The 19,876-nt window shown below is 45.0% G+C and overlaps 1 protein-coding gene and 1 pseudogene across 4 annotated transcripts in view; one reads left to right on the top strand and one right to left on the bottom strand.

The window, feature by feature from the left end:
* Positions 1-19,876, bottom strand: part of SMARCAL1 (SNF2 related chromatin remodeling annealing helicase 1) — a 51,842-nt gene that overhangs the window by 11,029 nt on the left and 20,937 nt on the right. For 3 of the 4 annotated variants that reach the window (XM_006207276.4, XM_072961601.1, XM_015241766.2), the window contains 5 exons: positions 19,801-19,866; positions 13,497-13,637; positions 10,118-10,336; positions 4,534-4,604; positions 1,186-1,288 (listed from right to left, as the gene is read on the bottom strand). In XM_006207276.4, the coding sequence (XP_006207338.2) occupies positions 1,186-1,288; positions 4,534-4,604; positions 10,118-10,336; positions 13,497-13,637; positions 19,801-19,866 (600 nt within the window). The remainder of the gene's footprint in view (positions 1-1,185; positions 1,289-4,533; positions 4,605-10,117; positions 10,337-13,496; positions 13,638-19,800; positions 19,867-19,876) is intronic. The other variant, XM_072961600.1, reaches the window with a different exon arrangement.
* Positions 11,667-12,313, top strand: LOC116280552 (tetratricopeptide repeat protein 23-like pseudogene; annotated as a pseudogene).

Genomic DNA, 19,876 nt, shown 5'->3' with positions numbered 1-19,876 from the left:
GTCCTACTGCATAGCACAATAACTTGTAATGGCCTATAATGAAAAAGAATATGAAAAGGAATATACATATGGATAAATGAATCAGTATGCTGTACATGAGAAATTAACACAACATTGTAAATCGACCATACTTCAATAAAAATTAGCATAATAGCAAAAACTGTAAATAAAATTCAACATCCATCAGCAGGAGAATGGTATAGTTATTCAATGAGATACTATTCAGTAATTACAGTGAGTGAACTAAACCTGTAATGCTATGTAGAGAAATCTCTAAAACAAGGTTGAACAAAAAAGTAAACTGCAAGATACACTATGATGCTGTTCATGTAAATATATTGCTATATATTGGTGGCTATATATTGCTCAGGGATACCTACTTTTAGAGTGAAGTATTACAATATTGGAGGGGAAAGATTCAGCATAGCGATTTCCCCCAGGGAGGAAGGGACAGGAATAAATTAGAGGGTTATCTTATTACTTAAAAAATAAACTTTGAAATAAATACGGCAAAATTTTCATTTATTAAATCTGGATGGGGGACTCAGAGATGTTTGTTGTATATTTCCCTGTACTCTTCTGTGTATTTGAAATAGTATGTAAATGTAAGAGACGAAGAAAGACCAAAGGAAATTTATGGCCTGAAATTTAACCAAAAAGGAAAAGGGAGGGGAAAATATGATGTGTTTAGTTTTAATAAAGATCCTTGGAAATCATTCTAGACATTTTCTACTCAATTTAATGAGAGCCATAAAACCCTGTGCTGAAGTTTGCGCTCAGCCACATGCAATGAGTAAAGCCACCCTGACAGCAATAGGAGGAGCAAAAGGAGGGGGAAAGGACGCATCTCTACACAAGAGAACAACTTTTGCTGCCTCCTGTCTTGTCAATCTTGTAATTATTTACACAGAATAATGGAAGACCCAGTGGGAGATGTTCCCACAGTGAGACTCCTGGGATATCGGTGTAAAGCTTGAGGGAAGCTGAATGACACTGCTGGGAAAATATTTTGATCCCACCCTGGTTCTGTAAGCAAGAAAAACTCTTCAGAAAGTCTTCAGCAATGTTTCTGGAAACCATCATCTCACTTCTTTGCTCAGATCGGACCTTGGCCTGCTCGGAACAGTTCAGCACCCAACACACAAACTGAAAAGCGTCCTGTGTTGAATTTCCAAGGGAGCTTACCTTCCTCTCAAGCTGTTTCGTAATTGCATCCAGAACCACCTTATGGTGTGCAAACACTAGAAACTTCTCTCTTCCACTTTCCAGTAGGTCCAGGATGTATTCACTGTATTGGACAATGACAAGACAATAAACTAAACATACACTCACCTGCTGAGGCTATTCCTGCATCTGCAGAAGACACCTTTGGGGTACCTGCCCTCCGGGGGCCTCTCTCCCCCTTCTCTGAGAGCTGACCTGTCCCCCTTTCCCTCAGGAGCTGTGGGGACATCATCATCTGAGTTCCTCCACACTCTTTAGTCATCTCCCAAACACAAATCAATTGAAGTTTTCTTATGTTTTATGTGTCTCCGATAGGTTGCTGAAACATTTGTATTGCCTGGGGTCACGGAAGATAATTAACAGTTTGCACTCTGGCTGCTACTATCATTGTCTCGTGTTTTCAATAAAAACTGAAGTGTCGTCTGTAGATCTGAAAATGCCTGGGCAAGGATTAAGAGATTCTTGACAGTAATCAAATTCTTGGAAGTATAACACTGAAACATAAGTAATAATACTGAAAAGACAGTCAAGGATAGCTTTTTAGCTCCTTCCCACATCAGACCGCAAACTACAGGCCAGCAATTAATTTAGTGGTAGATTTTCTGAGGCCAAGAACTATGGGGTGAAAGGCCTTATTTGCTTGGTCTTTATTCTCCCTTAATTTACTTCTCTTCCATCTACTGTGTTTTTTCTGCTCCTTATCTTTAGCTGTGGCCTGAAAAGAAAGTAGCTCCCCCCAGGAGTTGCAGGAAGGAGAGTCACCCAGTCAGCAGCCCCTTGCCCTGGGACTGGTGCCCTGCGGAGAGTTCCCAATTCCAGCACAGGTCACTGCTCTGGCAGGGGCAGCGGGAAGGTGTGCCTCCCCGGACAGGACACAAGGAGCACTCGCTCTGCCTGAGGCCGTCCCCACACCCGGGTGCATCCGGGCAGAGAACAGACATCGCTCTCCTTGGGAAAGGATGAATCTCCAGGGTCTCCTATTATAATATTATAGGCAGGTGGTGGAAAGGTAAGTGGACTGTCTTCTAAACAGCTAAGAATTATTTTCAAACAACACTATGGCCAACCAGGGCATGGATTTGAGTTCAATCTGTGAATTGTTGGTACTAATAGAATCTAAACTTTAATTAGTTTGAGAGACATAAAATTTGCCATGACACAAGCAAAAAAGTTTATTGCTATAGCATCAGCAAGTCACAAGGCCATAAAAGAAGTGTGGCCAGCCCATAAACACCACAGCTCCCAATCTTCCTAATGTTTCTCTCCCCGCTACATCTCAGACATGACGTTGTCACTCTGCCCTTCCTCACATCCCTAAGCTAAGGCTGCAAACACTTGCCAACCACAATAACCTTGGCTTTTATAGTGGAAGATGTCCATTAAAATGAAAACAACAGCAAAAAGGGGAAGAAAAGCAACTATTAGAGGAAATTGGGGTCGTAAGATTTATAACCTAATTTCTACTTACTAACTGTGTGATTCTGAAGTTCAGAGATTTATATGAGATTTGCTCAATTTCTGCATTTTAAAAATGGGGCCAAACAAGGAAATAGTCTTACTTCTCTTAAAAAAAATTGGGGCCAAAAGAACTTTTATTGATCTCACAAAGAGGCTGTAAATGTGAAATGAGTTAACAGATGTCAAAATTGCTGGAAACTATAAAGCACTGTATAATTTATCATGGATTTCTGAAAAAGCATGATAAGGTATGTTATGGACTGAAAGTCTGTGTCCCTCCCCTTCTCCCCGTGCCCCCAGTTCATATGTTGAAATCTTAACCCCCAAGGTGATGGCAGTGGGAGGCTGGGGATGGTACTGGGAGGAGATGGAGTTAGTGCTCTTATAAAGGAGACCTTAGGGAGCACCCCTGTCCCGTCCACCATGTGAGGACACAGTGAGAAGATGGTTGTCTAGGATCCAGGAAGAGAACTCTCACCAGACCCTGAATCTGCCAGTGCCTTGAACTTGGCCTTCCCAGCCTCTAGGATGGCGAGAAATAGCTATTTGTGGTTTAAGGCAGATGGCCTATGATATTTTTGTTAAAGCAGCACAAACGGACTCAAGACAAGGTGCTACTGAAGTTTATCTATAAGGTGGAAAAATGGCTAGATTTAAAATTTCTAAAGGCAATGGGTGGTTCTGGGCCCAGCACTCAAGGAGCCTGGATTTCTTTGGTCACAAGCCGAGAAAGCGAGGGAGAGGCTCACACCCTTGCCATCTGTTACTCAGCAGCACGTGAGAAATGGGTCGGTGGGGGCAATTCAGAGTAGTTTCTGAGAGAGAAGTTTCCAGGCCATAAAAACCACATCTGGAGTTCATCAGCCTCCTAAGGGCATCATAAATGAAAAGGGCAGCAGCCAGCGGGTGAGGGCGCAGTCTTCGTGGGGAGTCTTGGATTTGAACAATGCAGTGAGCTCACTCTCAGACCACATTTAAGGGTGCGGAGGGAGAGGCTGGTGAGGCTGGAAGATGTGGAGGCTGAGTGAGAGGGCGGGGCAGGCTGTGTGTCCCAATTTATCCACGGATCTCGGTCCCCACAGCCAATCTGGCACCGCTCAACCCACACGGAGCTCATTGTCATTGTAATCTAACCACTGGGACCATTATTCTGCCAGAGTCTCACATGAACGTTAAACAAAAAATGAGGCAAGCTGCATGTCGTTAGCATCGCTTCGAGTTTCTACCACAGTGATGTGTGAACGGCTGTGGGTTTTTCTTTCTTTAGCAAAGGCAGACAATTGAGATTTTTTTTCAGGTCAGTGAAGAATTTTAAGAACAGAAATGATTACCTCAGCTTTAGTTCATAAGGCAGAAGAAGAACCAAGTGTGACAACGGCCACTTGCCCGTATCTTTTGAACACCTTTGACATTCGCCCTTTCTCATTTAGGTAAATGATGGCTGAAACACGACGTCTGCGGAGAAGACCAGAGGATCCTGGTCTTCCATGAAATCCCTAATTTTTTCCTACAGGCAAGTGACCACAGTTCTCCTGGTGAGAGGGAAACTTCCCTTCAGTGTTTGGGTCCACCTTCCACATCAGGGGCTGCGGCTTCAGCTCACTGGGGTTAAGACAGGATCTCACAGGGACCCCAAGCACATCCTGATCGTGCTCCAGTGACAGGCCTACATCTGCCTCTCGGGTGCTAAGTCTGTGGTGCCCTAAACCTGATACTCAAGGCAGCTATGATTCAAATCTGTCAACTCTAATCACTTCTTACAGAGCAATAAAACCATCCTGGCTGACTAAGGTAACAGGTGTTTCTTTTTTAGAAAGAGCGCGAGAGAAGTCACGCTTGGTGACCACTTACATGACAGATGGGATTTTAGCTTCAGCTGTTCTGTTGAAGAAGAGAATGAGGGCTTCTTTCTGCTGCTGTTTCTGTGGAAGGAGAAATTGAGAATTTGGTCTCCTGCTCTGAGAACTCTGAGGTAGGCTGATGTCATTATCACCACCACGAGCTTCACACATCCTAACATCAATCGTCAGAGCCAAGAGACCCTGACTTATCCACTTGCTTTAGCCAAGCCACAGGAACTGTCTGGGCTTTGGTTTTGTCCTGGGAGACATGGCATTATAGCTACTCTGTCATCCTTCGAGAACAGCTGTGAGAATCCAAAATGCGGCAAGGAACATGAAAGTTCTTTGGAAAGGCATTTCAGGTAGGGCCTCAGCATCCATACCAAGCTCAGGTGCTCGGCTGAAATGCAGCCTTGCTAAGCACACCTATTTACTACAGGCATTACAACCGAGTGACAACTTACACATGACATTGGCCCCAGGTGTGCCCCCCACCCTCCCTTTTCACCTGCCCAGTTGTATCCACACCCAACTGACTAAGCTCACCTCCAAGATTTACTGAATCAATTCCAACCAACCCCAACTAGTCTATTCTAGTATCATCTCAAAACTATTATTCACGCATTTCTGGCCTGTCTCTACATAAAGTAATTGACTTCAAGAGGAAACCGTATTTTCTTTGTAGTCTGTATCTAAATAAATCCCAATAAAGAATGCTAACACAGGAGATGCTTAGTTTCCTGACAATATGAGACAACACTTACTGTCACTCTTGAGTTCCCAGAGATGACAGACACTCTTACCATCAGTGGTAGGGCAGCCGTCTCCTTCCACTGGCCAGCCTGGGTTTACAGATACCCCCACTTTTGGGTTCTGGGCCCTGTGAGGCCAGTGACCAACCTGGCAACTTTGGTTCTTCACAGAACAAAGCAGTAATAACACCTATGGCCCTGAACTCATCAATAACTCAGGAAACAGCCACAGCCAGACTGTACCTTAAATTACAGACACCGCAGACGGTGAGAAAAGCTACCTGCTCAAAATAGTTTTTTGCCTTTAAACAGCATCTTCCCTCTAGGCCTTGACAAGAAGGAAGAAGAGACCCAGAAACCACAGGAATCCACAGGGACACTGACAGGCAGTGGATCCATTTTATGTTCTGTGTGTCATGGCAGTGGTGGCCACCGTCCATTCTATTTGGGGGCAGCAGTTCAACTGAACAACTCAAACTTCCTGGGAACTCATGTTGAAGAGGTGATTCTGTGTGTGTATGTGTGTCTTAACACGCTTCTCAGCCCCACGCCCAGTCAGGACTCAGACACATGCACAACTTTGTGAGTGTGGCCCATGAGCTCACACGAAGTCCATTCGTGGCCCTCAAAGGGTTCCCTGCAGCAGGTTAGGCCCTCCAACCGAACGCGTCCCCAGCAGGACACGTGGAAGGGCTAGACAGTGTCAGGCTTCCGTATGATGACCTCACCTACCGTGTGGACCCCTCAAGCAGACTGCACCCCACTCATCCTCAATCTACAATTTTACTCCCGAGTCCTTCAGAGACTCTTGGCAGGCCCTTCCCTCTGACCTACACCCACTCACTCCACACTTGCTAATAAGAAAGGGGGAGGGCAAAACAAACAGATGGAGAAATGGTGAAAAGCACTTTCAGAAACCTTGCCCCAAGATTTAACACGTAGAGCTGATGTGGGTGTGAGAAAACAAACATCCTTATCACACTCGGCTGGGGGGATGGTCCCCCGGGCTAACCCTTTTGGGGATGATTTGTCAGTACGGTTCCAAAAGCTTTCAAAATATGCCCATACCCTACGATGCAGCAACTTATTACCCCTTAAGATTTATCCTCATGATACAACTGGAGGTATACAAATTCATAACTGCTTTTTCAGTGCAGTATTACTTAGAATAGTGAACAACTGAAATCACTTAAATGTCCAACTAAAAATGATTGGCAAAATTATAATACAGCCAGGTGAGAATCACCAGGCAGCCTTCAAATACTATACTTCAAAAGAATATATATCATGGAAAAGCGTACAGATACAGTTTTGCAACCTGCTTTCCTCCCCACTTGATGTATCTTTATAAAATCCCAATTCTGCTTTTAAAATACATATGTTGCTCATTACATACATAAGCTACATATATATTTCTATATAAATATATATTTTAAAGCCAAATACACATATATTTTATAAAAAAAATACCCTAGTATATATGTCAAAATTACGTAATACAAAAACGAGTGAATCTTTTTTATGGTATAGTAATAAAAAACATTTAATAAATGTTACTTATTATAAGTAATTTTCTTTTTTTCAGAATTTATACAATAGACATCTATTATATTTTTAATGTGGGAGAAATCAATAGATTTATCTTAAGGAAAAAAAGCTCCCAAAACTGAGTAGACATAATACTAATCCATTTAATGATCTCACTTCTTTTGCCAGCCATGGGCTGGGAAATTTTAAATAACCTGCATTCTTTGTTCCTGCCTCCTAGACTTTTATTAAATTAGACCCACTGGGATTCTGAATTTATTTTTCTATGCTGGAATTTGAGTGGATTGTCAAACAGCAGAAAGGTGAGCTGATACTGTCACCAGGAAACCTGCACGGACTAGCTCCACTTTTCTGCTCCTGGTCTTGCTGATCAAAAAATGGCTTTAGACGGAAGATGATTAGAGTCTGTTTTTCTTAGCCTGTGAAGAGCTATATATTATTTCAGCTGAAAAATGAGAAAAAGCTTTCGCTGTGCATTATGTTTTATAAATTGGCTGCTTCACCTCGGCTTCTGTGATTTAAAGCTTTTCAAAAAATGTCTTCCTCCAGATGGGAAGGTGTGAGGGAACAAAGAAAGACTCTCTTCTTAACAGGCCAGCAGAGCTTTGCTGGAACCACTATAATGTGCAAAATTGCACGGAAACTTGGGGCTACAGAGTCACTGTAAAAACGGTGGTGGTGCTGGGGTGCTTTCTGTAGATTCACCGACTAAAACCATAAAACCGTGATCCTCCATTTTAAGTCTTTCAGCTCCAGATTTCACAGCCATTCACGGTTCGGAAGGCATGTCAATGGTCATCTGGTCCAAGCCCCGGCCGGCACCGGCTCCCCTTCCTGAGTTAAGCTGTGGGGGTGCTCCCAGTTGGAGTCATGGTGTGCAGAGGCACCAAATCCAGGGCTTTATGGTAAGAAAGGTTCTGATGTTCTAAAGTGTCATGCTCATAAATTCATTTGCCACTTGGATTTTCTATTATAAAAATGAATTTACATTAAAGAACAAAAAAGAAAACCAAATTTTCAAGGATTTATCTTATTATCGAAAAGAATTTAGTATCTGGTTTGAGCGTCATGCTGAAGGTAATTTGTACCAGCTCAATTTCTCTCTTAGGGACAATCTCTAATGTCCCCAGATGCCAAGGAAGCACATAGCAACTCCTAAGCACTGGACTGGGAAGAGCTCTAGTTTCCTTCTCCACTGGATTCTTTAAGAATGACACCGCAATTTAAGGCTTGTTTTCACAGTCTGCAAAATAGCATTTAGATTCTGGGGTGAAGAAGCAGAGACCACAATCACACAACAGGTGGGACACAGAGCAACTGCCACTAGCCTTTCGTACTTTCTGGCACCAACCCTGTGAGGCAGGTCGTGGCTCCCCTTTTAGGTAAGATGAGGAATTTTCATAGCTATGGGAAGTTATAAACACCGAACATTCCTCATTTCCATAGCTCAGACTTGTCAATTTCATATCCTTGCCTGTAAACTCAGAAATCAAACTTGCAGGTTACACCTACAATCATCTTTGGAAAGAGCCACTCACCTAACTATACACATTGGTGGAAAGTTTAAAAAATGGTTTCAAACCTTGCTGCACTAAGTTCAAGATTCCCATACATCTTTGTCTTCTTTTTCTTTTTGGCCATACTACACAATTTACAGTTGCCTCTTGACCTTCTGTGACTTTCCTCCTCAATTCAAATGTTCACTGACCACTTTGTCAATTGTCTACACTGGCTGTTCTCCACCTGGTTCAGGAGGTGGACTGGGTACACAGCAGGATGTTCTCTGGGGATTCCCATGGACTACTGACAGACTTTCTTCTGTCACACAAGGAACTAAAACATAGCATTTTATAAACATTCAGTTCTTTACATCTAAAAATATCACACATCTGAATTTTTTCCATCAATATTATATATGCTATTCATGTCCATTGGTTTTCTTGTCTGTAGAGTTTATTAGGGGGCAAGTTAGTAGACATTAAGGTTTAATAAAGTTCTAAGAAAACATTTTACATTGGAAAGAAAAACTATTCATTGAGTTTTTATCTATAGAAATCAGAAAAAGACCACCAGCACTGATTCTAGCAACAGAACACCCTGGTTCGGCTCCAGGGTTCCACCGAAATACAATTTGAAAACCACTGGTCTATGCGTTCACGTCCATACATACGGAACTTTGTTTGAAAACTCCACGACAAAAAAATTATGCCTGCTCCCTTCCTCCAGGCCGCCCATATGATTATGCATCATACAGCATACACTAAATACAGCTAGACAGTTAACCAGTGCATCCTCTGCCCTACACTGTTTCTTAAAAGTTACTAGCCAGACTTGCTCATCACAAGGTAAAATAACATTAAAAAAAAAAAAATCACACCTCTGCCTCCTGTCATTCTGATTTATTTTGCACTCTCCCAGAAGGCTGAGATCTCACCTAGATCTACGTTTCTGTATACAGGGAATTATCAAGCCCACATAGTGCTTTATGATAATGTCAAAAAATGTCAATGACTTATTTTCTGGGGAATGAAAATTGCAAGGTTTTATCCCAAGAGGACAGAGACAGAGCTGGTATAGATTACTTTACAGCACTTAGCACAGTATGACACTAAAGACAGACATGAAATGAAAGTGTTTTGAAAAGATAAAACCACCATCTTGGAAAGAGCCCTAAAATATAGGACTAACAGGCTTGGTTATAGCCTCAGCTCTGTCGTGGAGTAGCCATAAGACCTTGGGCAAATCACAGTCTCTGTGAGCCTCAGTTTCCTTCTCTGTAAAATTGGGATGCCAACTTCCTGCCAATGATAATGACTGTGGTGAGGGATAAGAGGGTTTGAAAACTATTGTATCTGTCAGTTTGTTGCTCTGACTAAACAAATGGCATGGGATGGTTAGAGGGTTAACTTATATACCAAATACACTTAGGACTAACTTCCAACAACTGTTACTAGACTGAGACATTCTCAAAACACACTAAACATTGATTGCAACTGTCTTTAAGGGATTCAGAATATATATCACCATCCTATGGTTGCCCTGGGATTTATTTTTAAGACCATCTGTCAACAGTGATCTATACAAGTATAAAAGTGCAAATTAATAAAAGATTCTGGAAGCAGATTAGGTAGGCTGAGAAATGAAGCGGGCTCCCGGTCCTGGCCCAGGGAGACGGGGAGAGGTTACAGAAAGACAAGGGCAGGGACGGCTGGGTAATCTCCGCAGAGCCCCTTCCAGAAAGGAGCAGCTGTGGACACACGGACTTCCAAACCCCTCCTCCAGCCTTGGACTCACAGTTTTGTCCTTGGTGGTCATCTCCTTGGCCATGGCATCTAGGGCAGCTCTGGTCCCAGCGCTGATCTGGCCTGGGGCCACCACCACCATCTTGCGCTGCTTGGCTGGGAGCTGGGAGAGGACGTCACACTTGAGGCGTCGCAGCATGACCGCCTCCTCCAGCAGGAGCTTCAGCTCTCCGAGGTTGGAGGAGCCCGAATAATCCCATCCCCAGGGCATCTGTGGAGGCAGGACCGAGATACGGCCTGTGAGGTTTTCCCAGGGCTGAGTAACAGGGCCGTGAGCCCCAGATACAACCTTCTCTTCCCTGGTCTCTGCTCAGAGAACTCCAAGTGGCCTTGCAGGATGAATAAAACCTCATAAAATACAAATGAGAAACAGGAAGGAAAAGGGAGAAAGAAAATCAGGAGTGAGGTGGACCAATAACACGTATCATCGTGTCCCACAGTTTGGCACTAAGCTTTCTAGCTGCAAAGGCAGGATGTCAAGAGGTTTGGTGTCCATTACGCTCAAGAACTAACAAGGCACTCAGCTTGTCCCAGATACTAAATGCAGAAATAATCCTTCCTGGGGCTTACCCTTCAAAACCCATTTCACAATATAATAGATGATGTTGTAGTATCTTTATTGGATGAGGTTTACGAGGATTTACAAAGCTGTTCTTCCTCAGTGTGGGTTATGCCAACAGAAACAAGCATGGCGTGGTGAACACAATCGCGGTGGAGGGGGGGGAGCTGAAGGGAGAAGCCCAGAGCACAGGTGTCTGCAGTCTGGCTGAAACCAGAAGGGGTTTTATTTAGAGTACCCAGGGAGTCCTTCAAAAAAAGAGTCCCTTCATTTAGCTGCTCATGGGAGACAGTGAGCAAGAATGTCTATTTCCTACCACACAGCTGGATAAGATGTTACCAGTTGAAATAAAAACCCTGTCCTTTACTAACAACTTCCTGGAAACAGGACTGACTTCTATGGTCTTGCAGAAAATCAGGGAGCCAGGGTGCCTGCTGCCTTAGAGTTTCAGTTGCTCGTCTCCCCTTGTGCCTCAGCCCACCCTGGACTGTGAACTTCTGAGGGCAGGGGCTTGATCATTTTCCAGGGCCAGTGTACCTAGAACAATCATGGAAAATTTATAGGACACCTTTGCTAAACTGAGAACAGGAAAAGACAGCCCAAGGTGGAGAAATAACATAATAAAACTGCTTCTTTTTAAAAAAACAAAATTCTGAAATCAACTAGAAGTTCTCTGCAAATGCCTTCATGCTATGAGGTCGAAAATGAGCTTGGCATGGGGCATTCTCTTCAGTGGCTTCTCTTCATGCAAGAATCTGGCCACAAAAAGAAAAAAGAAAGAAAAAGAAAAGGAAAAAAAAGGCGGCCCGGCCTACCAGCTGCTTTATATAAAAATCATGCTAGGAACAAAAGGGTATCATAATTAATTTGGGTATCATGAACCTACATTCTCATATTGTCAGCTCTTAATCTTACAGGTTAAAACTCAATAATACCAAAGGCTGACAGCTCAGCTGATTAACGGAAATAACAAACACCTAAGATGATTCTCTGTGTCATCCTTTCTCGGGTCATTTTGGGGAGGAACACTGGAAATGTGTGCAGGCCCTGGCCAACCTGGCTATGGTCGGTCACCTGACACTGAAAGGCCCCTGGCCCAAGCCAGGAAACATACCGAGTCCACCAAGAACACACTGCTGAGCTGCAAGAGAGGCACAGCCACAGACAAGGAGAGCTTTCGTCATGCTCCACTGCACTCTGGGGGTGGCCCCGCTCCTGCCGAATCAAGGCAGAGAGGCCTACTTCAACCCGCAGAGGCAGAGGGCACACAGAGGAGCTGAAAGAATTACGTAAGGTAAGTGTTTGCGGATTACCAGTCTCAGAGAGAGACCAACTTGCTGGGGCGGGGTCTCCTTGGCCATCCGCTGGTTGAAAACAGCCCTGGCATACTCTGTGAAGGCACCTGGCAACATTCATTACTGCCGACAGTGACAGGACGTCGGATGTGACCAGTCTACAGTGGAACCACGCCCAGGCCCGCCAGCACTGGCTGCAGGCCCATTCGACCTGTGTTTCTCTGTGCACTGAGCCAGCCCCCAGACCGCAGAGATGAGCGTGTTACCAGCCGAGGCCTATGCCATGTCTGGAGGGGCCCAGCACAGAGAATCTCAGCAAAGTCCACCCACGTGAAGACTGGAGCTCGCACGGGCGATGCATCCGCTGACGAGGAGACCAGCGGTAACAGGGCCAAGCACTGGCTCCGCCCACACCCCCTTCTGCTGCTCTCAACCTCCAGGCCCCTTTCCTCTGGTTCACAAGAGACGCTGGTAGCACCTAGAATTTTCTTTTCCCTTTGTCTGGCAAGGCCATCCTTCTGAAAGCGAGTGGCTTTGGAAGGGACATAGGGAACTTGTGAGGAGGACAGCGGCTCCCGCTCCGCCGCCTGGGTCAAACTGATGAACACTAATGCCCGTCAGGAGGAACTGGGGTTTGTGAATAATGTAACTTAAACATTTACAAGTCGCTGGTTTCCTCACTGGGACGAGAAATGGACAATGGCAATCCACTTTGGTGTACACTGTCTTCCAGGCATATGTGAGAGAGACAGAGAGAGGAGGAGAAGGGGAAGGGGGTGGGGAAGGGAGAGGAAGAATGAATAATTAATTATAAGGAATGTTTTGCATCCTACTTCTTCCCACTCTTTTATTTCTCCATGTCATTAAATATCCTTTTTTCCTTAAGTTAAAAAAAGTTGAGGTTTTAGAAGTGGAGACTTTGATGGCAATGGCATTCGTGTTTACGAGGCTTCCTCTGCCATATTTGGAGAAGAGAGGCCATGCGGGTTGTAGCTCCAGCAGCATCTGCCCCACTGGCACCAAATTCACAGAAATAATCTGTAGGTCAGAGGCTTCTGGCCTGGTGACCAGGCACAATTCACTATAATGAGTCAACGCCTGTGAGCAGAGGCCCGCTGATGAGAGCCCACCGGGGCGGCCCAAGATCCGCTCCCCGCCCCGCCTTCCCCAAGGCCCCCTCTGTCTTCCCACAGAGCGTGCAGGGCCTCGGCCTCGCCTGGGACTCACCCCGGCAACCCCTCTCGGGGGAGAGCCGCTGGCCCTCAGGGCTCCACACACCTACGTGTCAGCCACCGGTTTCTTTGTCGGAGAACACTAACCCGGACCCACCACAGGTGTTAAAGCTCAGAGGGGCCTAACCCCTGAGGACAGGCCACGGTCAGAGTTAGGTGCGAAGCAGAACTGAAATCTGGCCTGCGCTTTTCTGATCACACCATGGCCAAAGGGAAGGAGCAAAGGCCAGTGTGAAAGTCAGAGTGAGGGATGCTCTGGGAGGAGAGGGAACGGAGAATAAATACCCGCTTGGCACCACAGTAGCGAAGTCCAAAGGCGTGGAACTGAGGGAAGAAGGTTGGCTTGACAGCAAGGATCTGCGTGTAGAGCTCAGCAGGCCGGGACATGGCTGGCGTGCCTGACAGTAAGATCACCCGCTTGGCAACCTGGAAGACAAACAGTAGAAGATGCCGAGAGGCGCAGAGGACAGGCTGGGAATCTCCCCGGCGCCCTGTGAGCTGGAGACGATGCCCCCGGAATAGTATGTTCCCCTGGAATCTTGCATGAACACCTCCAGTTTCTGGTACTTCTCAAGATTACTCACCTCAGAACCAAGGTGGATCTAGCTTCCAAAGACATGGAAGCTGGCCTCACACCCCAGCTCCGTGGGGCCACACCCTGGGTGGGAAGTCTAAGTGAAGATACTGTGACTGGAGAAAAAGAGCACGCATGCTCCAAGAACCTCACGGTGTGACACGTGTAAGAGGCTGGACGTCCTCTCCTAAGCTGCCTCAGCTGCGCCCCCTGCCCACCTCTATGTGAGCACTTAGAACACTATACTGAATTCCACCTTGTCTTCTCCCTCACTGGACTGCAGGCTTCTTGAGATCAAGGACCGGGCTGTGATCACTTTTATACTCTGTAGCACCATGGCTGGCACAAAGTAAGCAATCAATAATTATTCATGTTGCCTAAAAGTATTTAGAAGGAAGCTAATGAGCATCCCAGGAAACTTGGAGTGAACTCAAAGAATCCAGCATTGGAAGAGGAAGTGAGAGTATGGGAGATGGCAGCAGCTCTGAACTTTTTCCAGGATAGACTTCCGACCCCCAGGCAGAACCTATGAGCAGATAGCAACACCTAGGACCAGTCCTTTCTCAGTCCCAGGAGGAAGAGCAATGGCCTACATATAAGCCTCTATTTGATTTTCTTTACAGGGAAAAAGAAAAGGCCATCTCTAACTCAGCTGCAAAATGCTTTTCAGCCTTGAGATCTCTGACTCAAGCTCATTTTGCAGTTAATAAGGACTTTAATAAAAGATGGGACCTGGATCCATTAACCCTACACTCAGCTCGGGCCTGCAGCAGCCGTGGGCAGCATGGGCATAAATAGTTGGTGGATTCCAATGACAGACTCCAGGCTCCCCATTATCCCGACACCAGCCTGACCCAAGGAGACCAGACCCAAACATCTCACCTCTTACTCAGATGAGAAAGAGGGCGAGATAAAAAAGGAGACACTTCCCACTGTATGAGAACATGGAATGGCCAAAGATCACTGGAGGTAAAGTGCATTTCACCTCTGGAAAGGGACCCTGCCGTGGGGCTCAGTTGTCTAGAAACAGCTTGTTAACCACTGTCACCTTGACTTAGTGACAGCAGCATAAGGCAACTGCATGCAGTCAATCACCTACAGGAGGAAATTAGGTTTTCAAATGGATACACTGCCTCATAAAAATAAATAAATAAAGATGCAACAGAGGAAAGAAAAATGATTCTTTATAAATATACAATATATACAATTTTCAAGATGCACTTCTGCCCTCTCAGCAACCACCAATACCTAATTCCACTATGACAGGAGAGCTATGAATTTCTCCAGCTATCATTTTCCGCAGTTCAATTACCCGGCCTTCTAATTTCCTGCACGGTTTAATGCAGACTCATTAAAATAACAATGAGCTTCTTGAATGACGCCTGTAGCATCGCTTGCCTTGGCTCAAGACCATTTCAATGAAACGGGGAAAATGAAAAGTCTTATCAGGAAGAAAAAATCAGCTCATCGTCCCAAAGCTCTTCCCCACGTGACTGCTGCTGCAGCCTCGGGATGGAGCCTGGGCAGCAGCTCACGGATCAGGGGATGGAAATTAACCCCAGGGTTCTCGGTCAGGTACTCATAGGATAGAGTGAATGCAGAGTCAGACCTCCCATACATGGTCCAACCGTGGAAAATGGATGCTTGTGGGTGTGAACAGGCAGAGGCAGCATCATGGAAAAAGAAAAAGGCCAGCTGTGAAAAGAAGCCAGGACGGCATCTCATCTCCACGGAATGATTTAGCCTGAGCAGCCCCAGCACGTCTGACTGTCAGCACTGCCACCCGTGAGGCCTTTAATTGTGCCCCGCTGCACATGATTTATACGTCACTCTCCACCTCTGAGAACTTCCAATTTAGGAAACTATAAATGCAAAAAACTACATAAATCAACACTAAATTGAACACTTCATAGTTAAATCCTCTGGCACTCAAGAAATGCACAATGGAACAATGTAAAAAAAATGATTTCTATTTGCCTTTGGAGAGAAGTCTGGCGATTCACACGAGCAGGGGACCCCTCCTGTTGCCTGCCTGATCACTGTGGGAGGGCAGACCCTCCAGCTGACACCACTCCCCTCTGACCTGGAGAGGCAAAGAGCCATCTCTTTAAAATGCGAAGGGTTTTGGGTTTTCTCTTCTAGGTGCAGGGGAACTGGGCTTTCTACTCCCCACTTGTGTTATCACATGAAAAGCTGGCCATTGCAGTGCTGTACCTAACACCCAAAGCCTGGTTACAAAGCCACCACAAGGGAACAGATGATGCACATTATGGCAGATTCATACAACAGAATACCATCTGCAAGAATGAGGTCAAGTCATCAGGAACGAGGTGGAAAGATTACCAAGATACAACACTAAGGGAAAAAAGGTAGGTGCAAAATGGTGATTGTCGAACACTCGGGAGGGAGAAAGGAAACACATGTGCGTGTACTTTCATGCGCATGGACTAACTTTTAGAAGTGAACCTGAACACTGGGCAGCTGTGGCTGCCTTCAGGGAGACGACTGGGGACTAGGAATCCAGAGGTGGGAGAAAGTTATTCTTCACTGTACACCCTTTTGTACTATTTGAATATGCCGTCTGTTTCAACTAATGAAAAAGGAAAAAGAAAAAGCTATACACCTTAGACCACTATTCTCATCCAGCCAATCGGCAGAGATTAAAGGACTCTACACACACAAAGAGGAACAGCGAGTTATTTGGAAAGGATGGCGGGATTCTGAGGGCCTTTTTCCTTCTAAAGAAATAATCTAACTGGTTTAACAATAAAAAGTACTATAAATAAAACACCACTAAAGGAAACTCAAACACACACCTCACTGCTCAAAAGGGAAAAGTCTGATAACATTCAGGGCTGGGGTCACGTGGAGAAAAAGACCATGTTATTCAGGCCGAACAGGAGTGAAGACGGTGCTGCCCGAGCAGCCTGGACTGCAGAGGCATCTATCAAAAGGTAAAATTACGACCCAGAAACTCTGAATGTAAGAATCTGTCCTAAGAGGACAAAGTATACAAGCTGTGAATATTCAGATGACGTTCATTTGCAGAATTACTTATAATAGCAAAACAGCCTCCAACACTAAGGGCTAAATTATGGGATGTGTCCATATAACGAAATGCTCCCAAGCCATTAAAAATGACGATCTTGCCCTGCAACTGACAGTGTTAGAACAACAGTGGTTTTCTATGTTGGAAGAAGTAAAGGTGATTTTAGTTTTGTTCTTTATAGTTTCTGTCTTGCCTACTTTCACACAGTTGACACTTAATCAGTGTGGGTTTGCACCGCACAGGTCCACTTATCAGCAGGTATTTTTCAATAGTAAACTCTACAGTACTACATGGTCCAAGGCTGGATGAATCAGAGGATACGGAGGAACTGCAGTTGCCAAGGACCAACTAACTATAAGTTAAGGGCAGACTGACCCCCACGCTGTTCGAGGGTCAACTGTATATGACAGGGACCATCTTGCTTAGCATAGCCCAGGTGAATGGTGCTGCAGGGGAAGAAAGATGTCACACTTCCCGGGGGACAGTGACGCCAGTTTCTTACAACCTCAGCGCCATGTCCTCTGGACGCAGCTGCTGTTTCCATTCACGAAACCTGCATTATCTGGCCTGGCTCTCTCACAGGCAGTATGAGCTAATCTAATTACCTCATTACGGACATTTGCTGAAAATATCTTAAAATACGAATTATCATAACACAGTTCTATGAGATGCACAAGTTAAGAGGAGCAATCAAGTGCTATTAAATTAGGCCCTTATGTGGCTTTTCAAAGGCATTATTTACTTCTTCCCAACTCTGTTTATTCCCAAAATACTTAAATTCATTTCCTTAGAGTATATAGATCAGTGGTTCTCAACAGAGAAGGGGAGGAGTGATTTGCTCCCTTACCCCCAGGGAACATCTGGCAATATCTGGAGACAACTGTGGTTGTCACAACTGGGGGTGCTCGCAGCATTTAGTGGGTAGAGGCCAGGGATGCTGCAAAGCATCCCACGATGCTCGATACAGCCCTGTGGATAACCAGCAACTGTCCAGCCTAAAACAGCACGAGTCGAGTGCCAAGGTTGAGGAACGCTGGTCTAGATGAAAACACAGCAGACAGATGAGAGGTTTGATTAACAGAGTAACACAGAATGTCTCATTCTCCATCTCCACTCAGTCACGTTAAAATTCCAGCATCACGTGAAGTCAACGTTAGGGGCGAGCGCAGCTTCAAGATGCTCATCAACAGGCTATGCTCATGGGTCCTATTTTAAAATGTCAATTCATCCAAGTTCTGCTGCATAGGCAGAGTAACATATACTAGTTAGCAGTTAAAAGATTTGTTTTAAATGTGTCACTTTGAAAGAGACCCAAGATATTAAAAACGTAAACACTGCTTTAAAAGTGTTTTAAAAGCTTCTGGCTCAGAAGCACATAATTTAGAAGCCAATATTTAAGTCCATATTGTCTGGCCAGGCAATGAGTGAATTAACAAGATAGCTGCTAAGAAGCTTTGCTGTTTATCCTTAACGATATAATCTATCTACCATGCAGTTTCTTTTGTCTAAATAGTCAGGGGTACAGATTTAATTTTAGTTATGGCTGTAATACCGGAACCATAGTACCAAGGCCTATTAAAATTTTTCAGAAGAAAACAATAAAACCTCCCAAAAGAAAAGTCAACACTCCGGGAAAAACATTTCATTTAAGTGTGTCCATAAATGGCTCTCAACCTATGAACGTTTGTAGGTAATACGAGCAGAGGATCAAGCTTTTTAAGTAAAGGACTTTTAGCTTTGGAGAAAATAACATAGTCCTGCTTTGGAAGATGTATTATATTACCTGCTGTTCCTAACACAAAGCAAACTTGAAATGAGTAGACACTTGCATGTGTTCTACGGGGAGTTAGAAAAAAACTGAATTAATTTTCAAATACTAGTAAGTTTCACCAACATTTAGCATTTGTTTTCCCTAGCTTAGGTACAATTTAAAGCTACTTAAAGCTTCTTTTAAGCAGGAAAAAAAAAAGGCTGCAGTTTTAAAATGCTTACGCAACCCAAAGGCTGCTTTAATAGAGTCCAGTTTGCTCAGTCCATACAAACCAAAGGAGAGTCCCCCAAAGTCCTCTGTGAGACGTTTCTACCTAGCTATGAGAGAAAAGACTACTTTTCTAACTGTACTATTTTTTCCCAATAGTAGGATAAAGCTCACTACAAAAAGATGGAAGGAGATGGGTCTTCCCTCTGCCGGGACACAAAATACAGACCCAGAAGTGTGTGCCATACAAAACAGGGAGCTTATACTGCAATCAGAATGGAATGCTTTTGGATAAAGACTTGAGGCTGCACTGTACACACACACAGACACACACAGATACACACACACACACATACACACACACACATACCCCTTCTGCTCTGAAGCCAGGACTCAAGCAAACCGCTCAGCACAGGTTTAGACCACCCCAGGAAGGGAAGTGCACGGTTGGCCCTCCCATTAACATTCTCGGAGCCGCCCCAGAAAAGCGCATCATCTTATAAAGCCAGTCTTAGCTTTGTAGCGCCTCCTGCTGGTGCCCATGGCCTGGTTCTAAGTCTGCATAACACATAGCCCTTGGTTTCCAGCACCATGAGAGCTTTGTGACTTAGAAGACGGGCAGTTCCTCCTGGGCTACTTAGAGGACACGCTGCTGGAGGCTGTCCCTCTGCCTCGTCCAGGAGGAGCCCAAGAAGGTTCTGGAGTGAGTCTCGACCAGGCCTGTGACCTTCAACAGGTCTTCATCTTTGAGAGACAGACAGACGCACTGACCACTGGTTCCTTGGAAGGATGCTAAGGAAGAAAAACTAATCTGGCACTTAAGCCCTAAGTAGAGATGCCCTGAGTCGATGCCAAGTCACATCCACGGCCCGCAGACCTGGACTTGCAGCCCCTGTTCCCCTTGGGCCCTTGGCCAGCCCAAGCCAAATACAGTGGATCTCAGTGCCAAGTGTGCTCAGGTACCAGGTCTGTTCTCAGCAGCACTCACCTTGAGGAGAGGCATAGCCGCGCGACAGCGGGCGGTCTTAATATTTTTGAGGAAGTGAGATTCATCCTGAAAGGGA

Source organism: Vicugna pacos, chromosome 5 (assembly GCF_048564905.1).
Source record: "Vicugna pacos chromosome 5, VicPac4, whole genome shotgun sequence".
NCBI lineage: Eukaryota > Metazoa > Chordata > Mammalia > Artiodactyla > Camelidae > Vicugna > Vicugna pacos.
The sequence above is the reverse complement of the archived record's forward strand: the minus strand, read 5'-3'. Positions and strand labels throughout refer to the sequence as shown.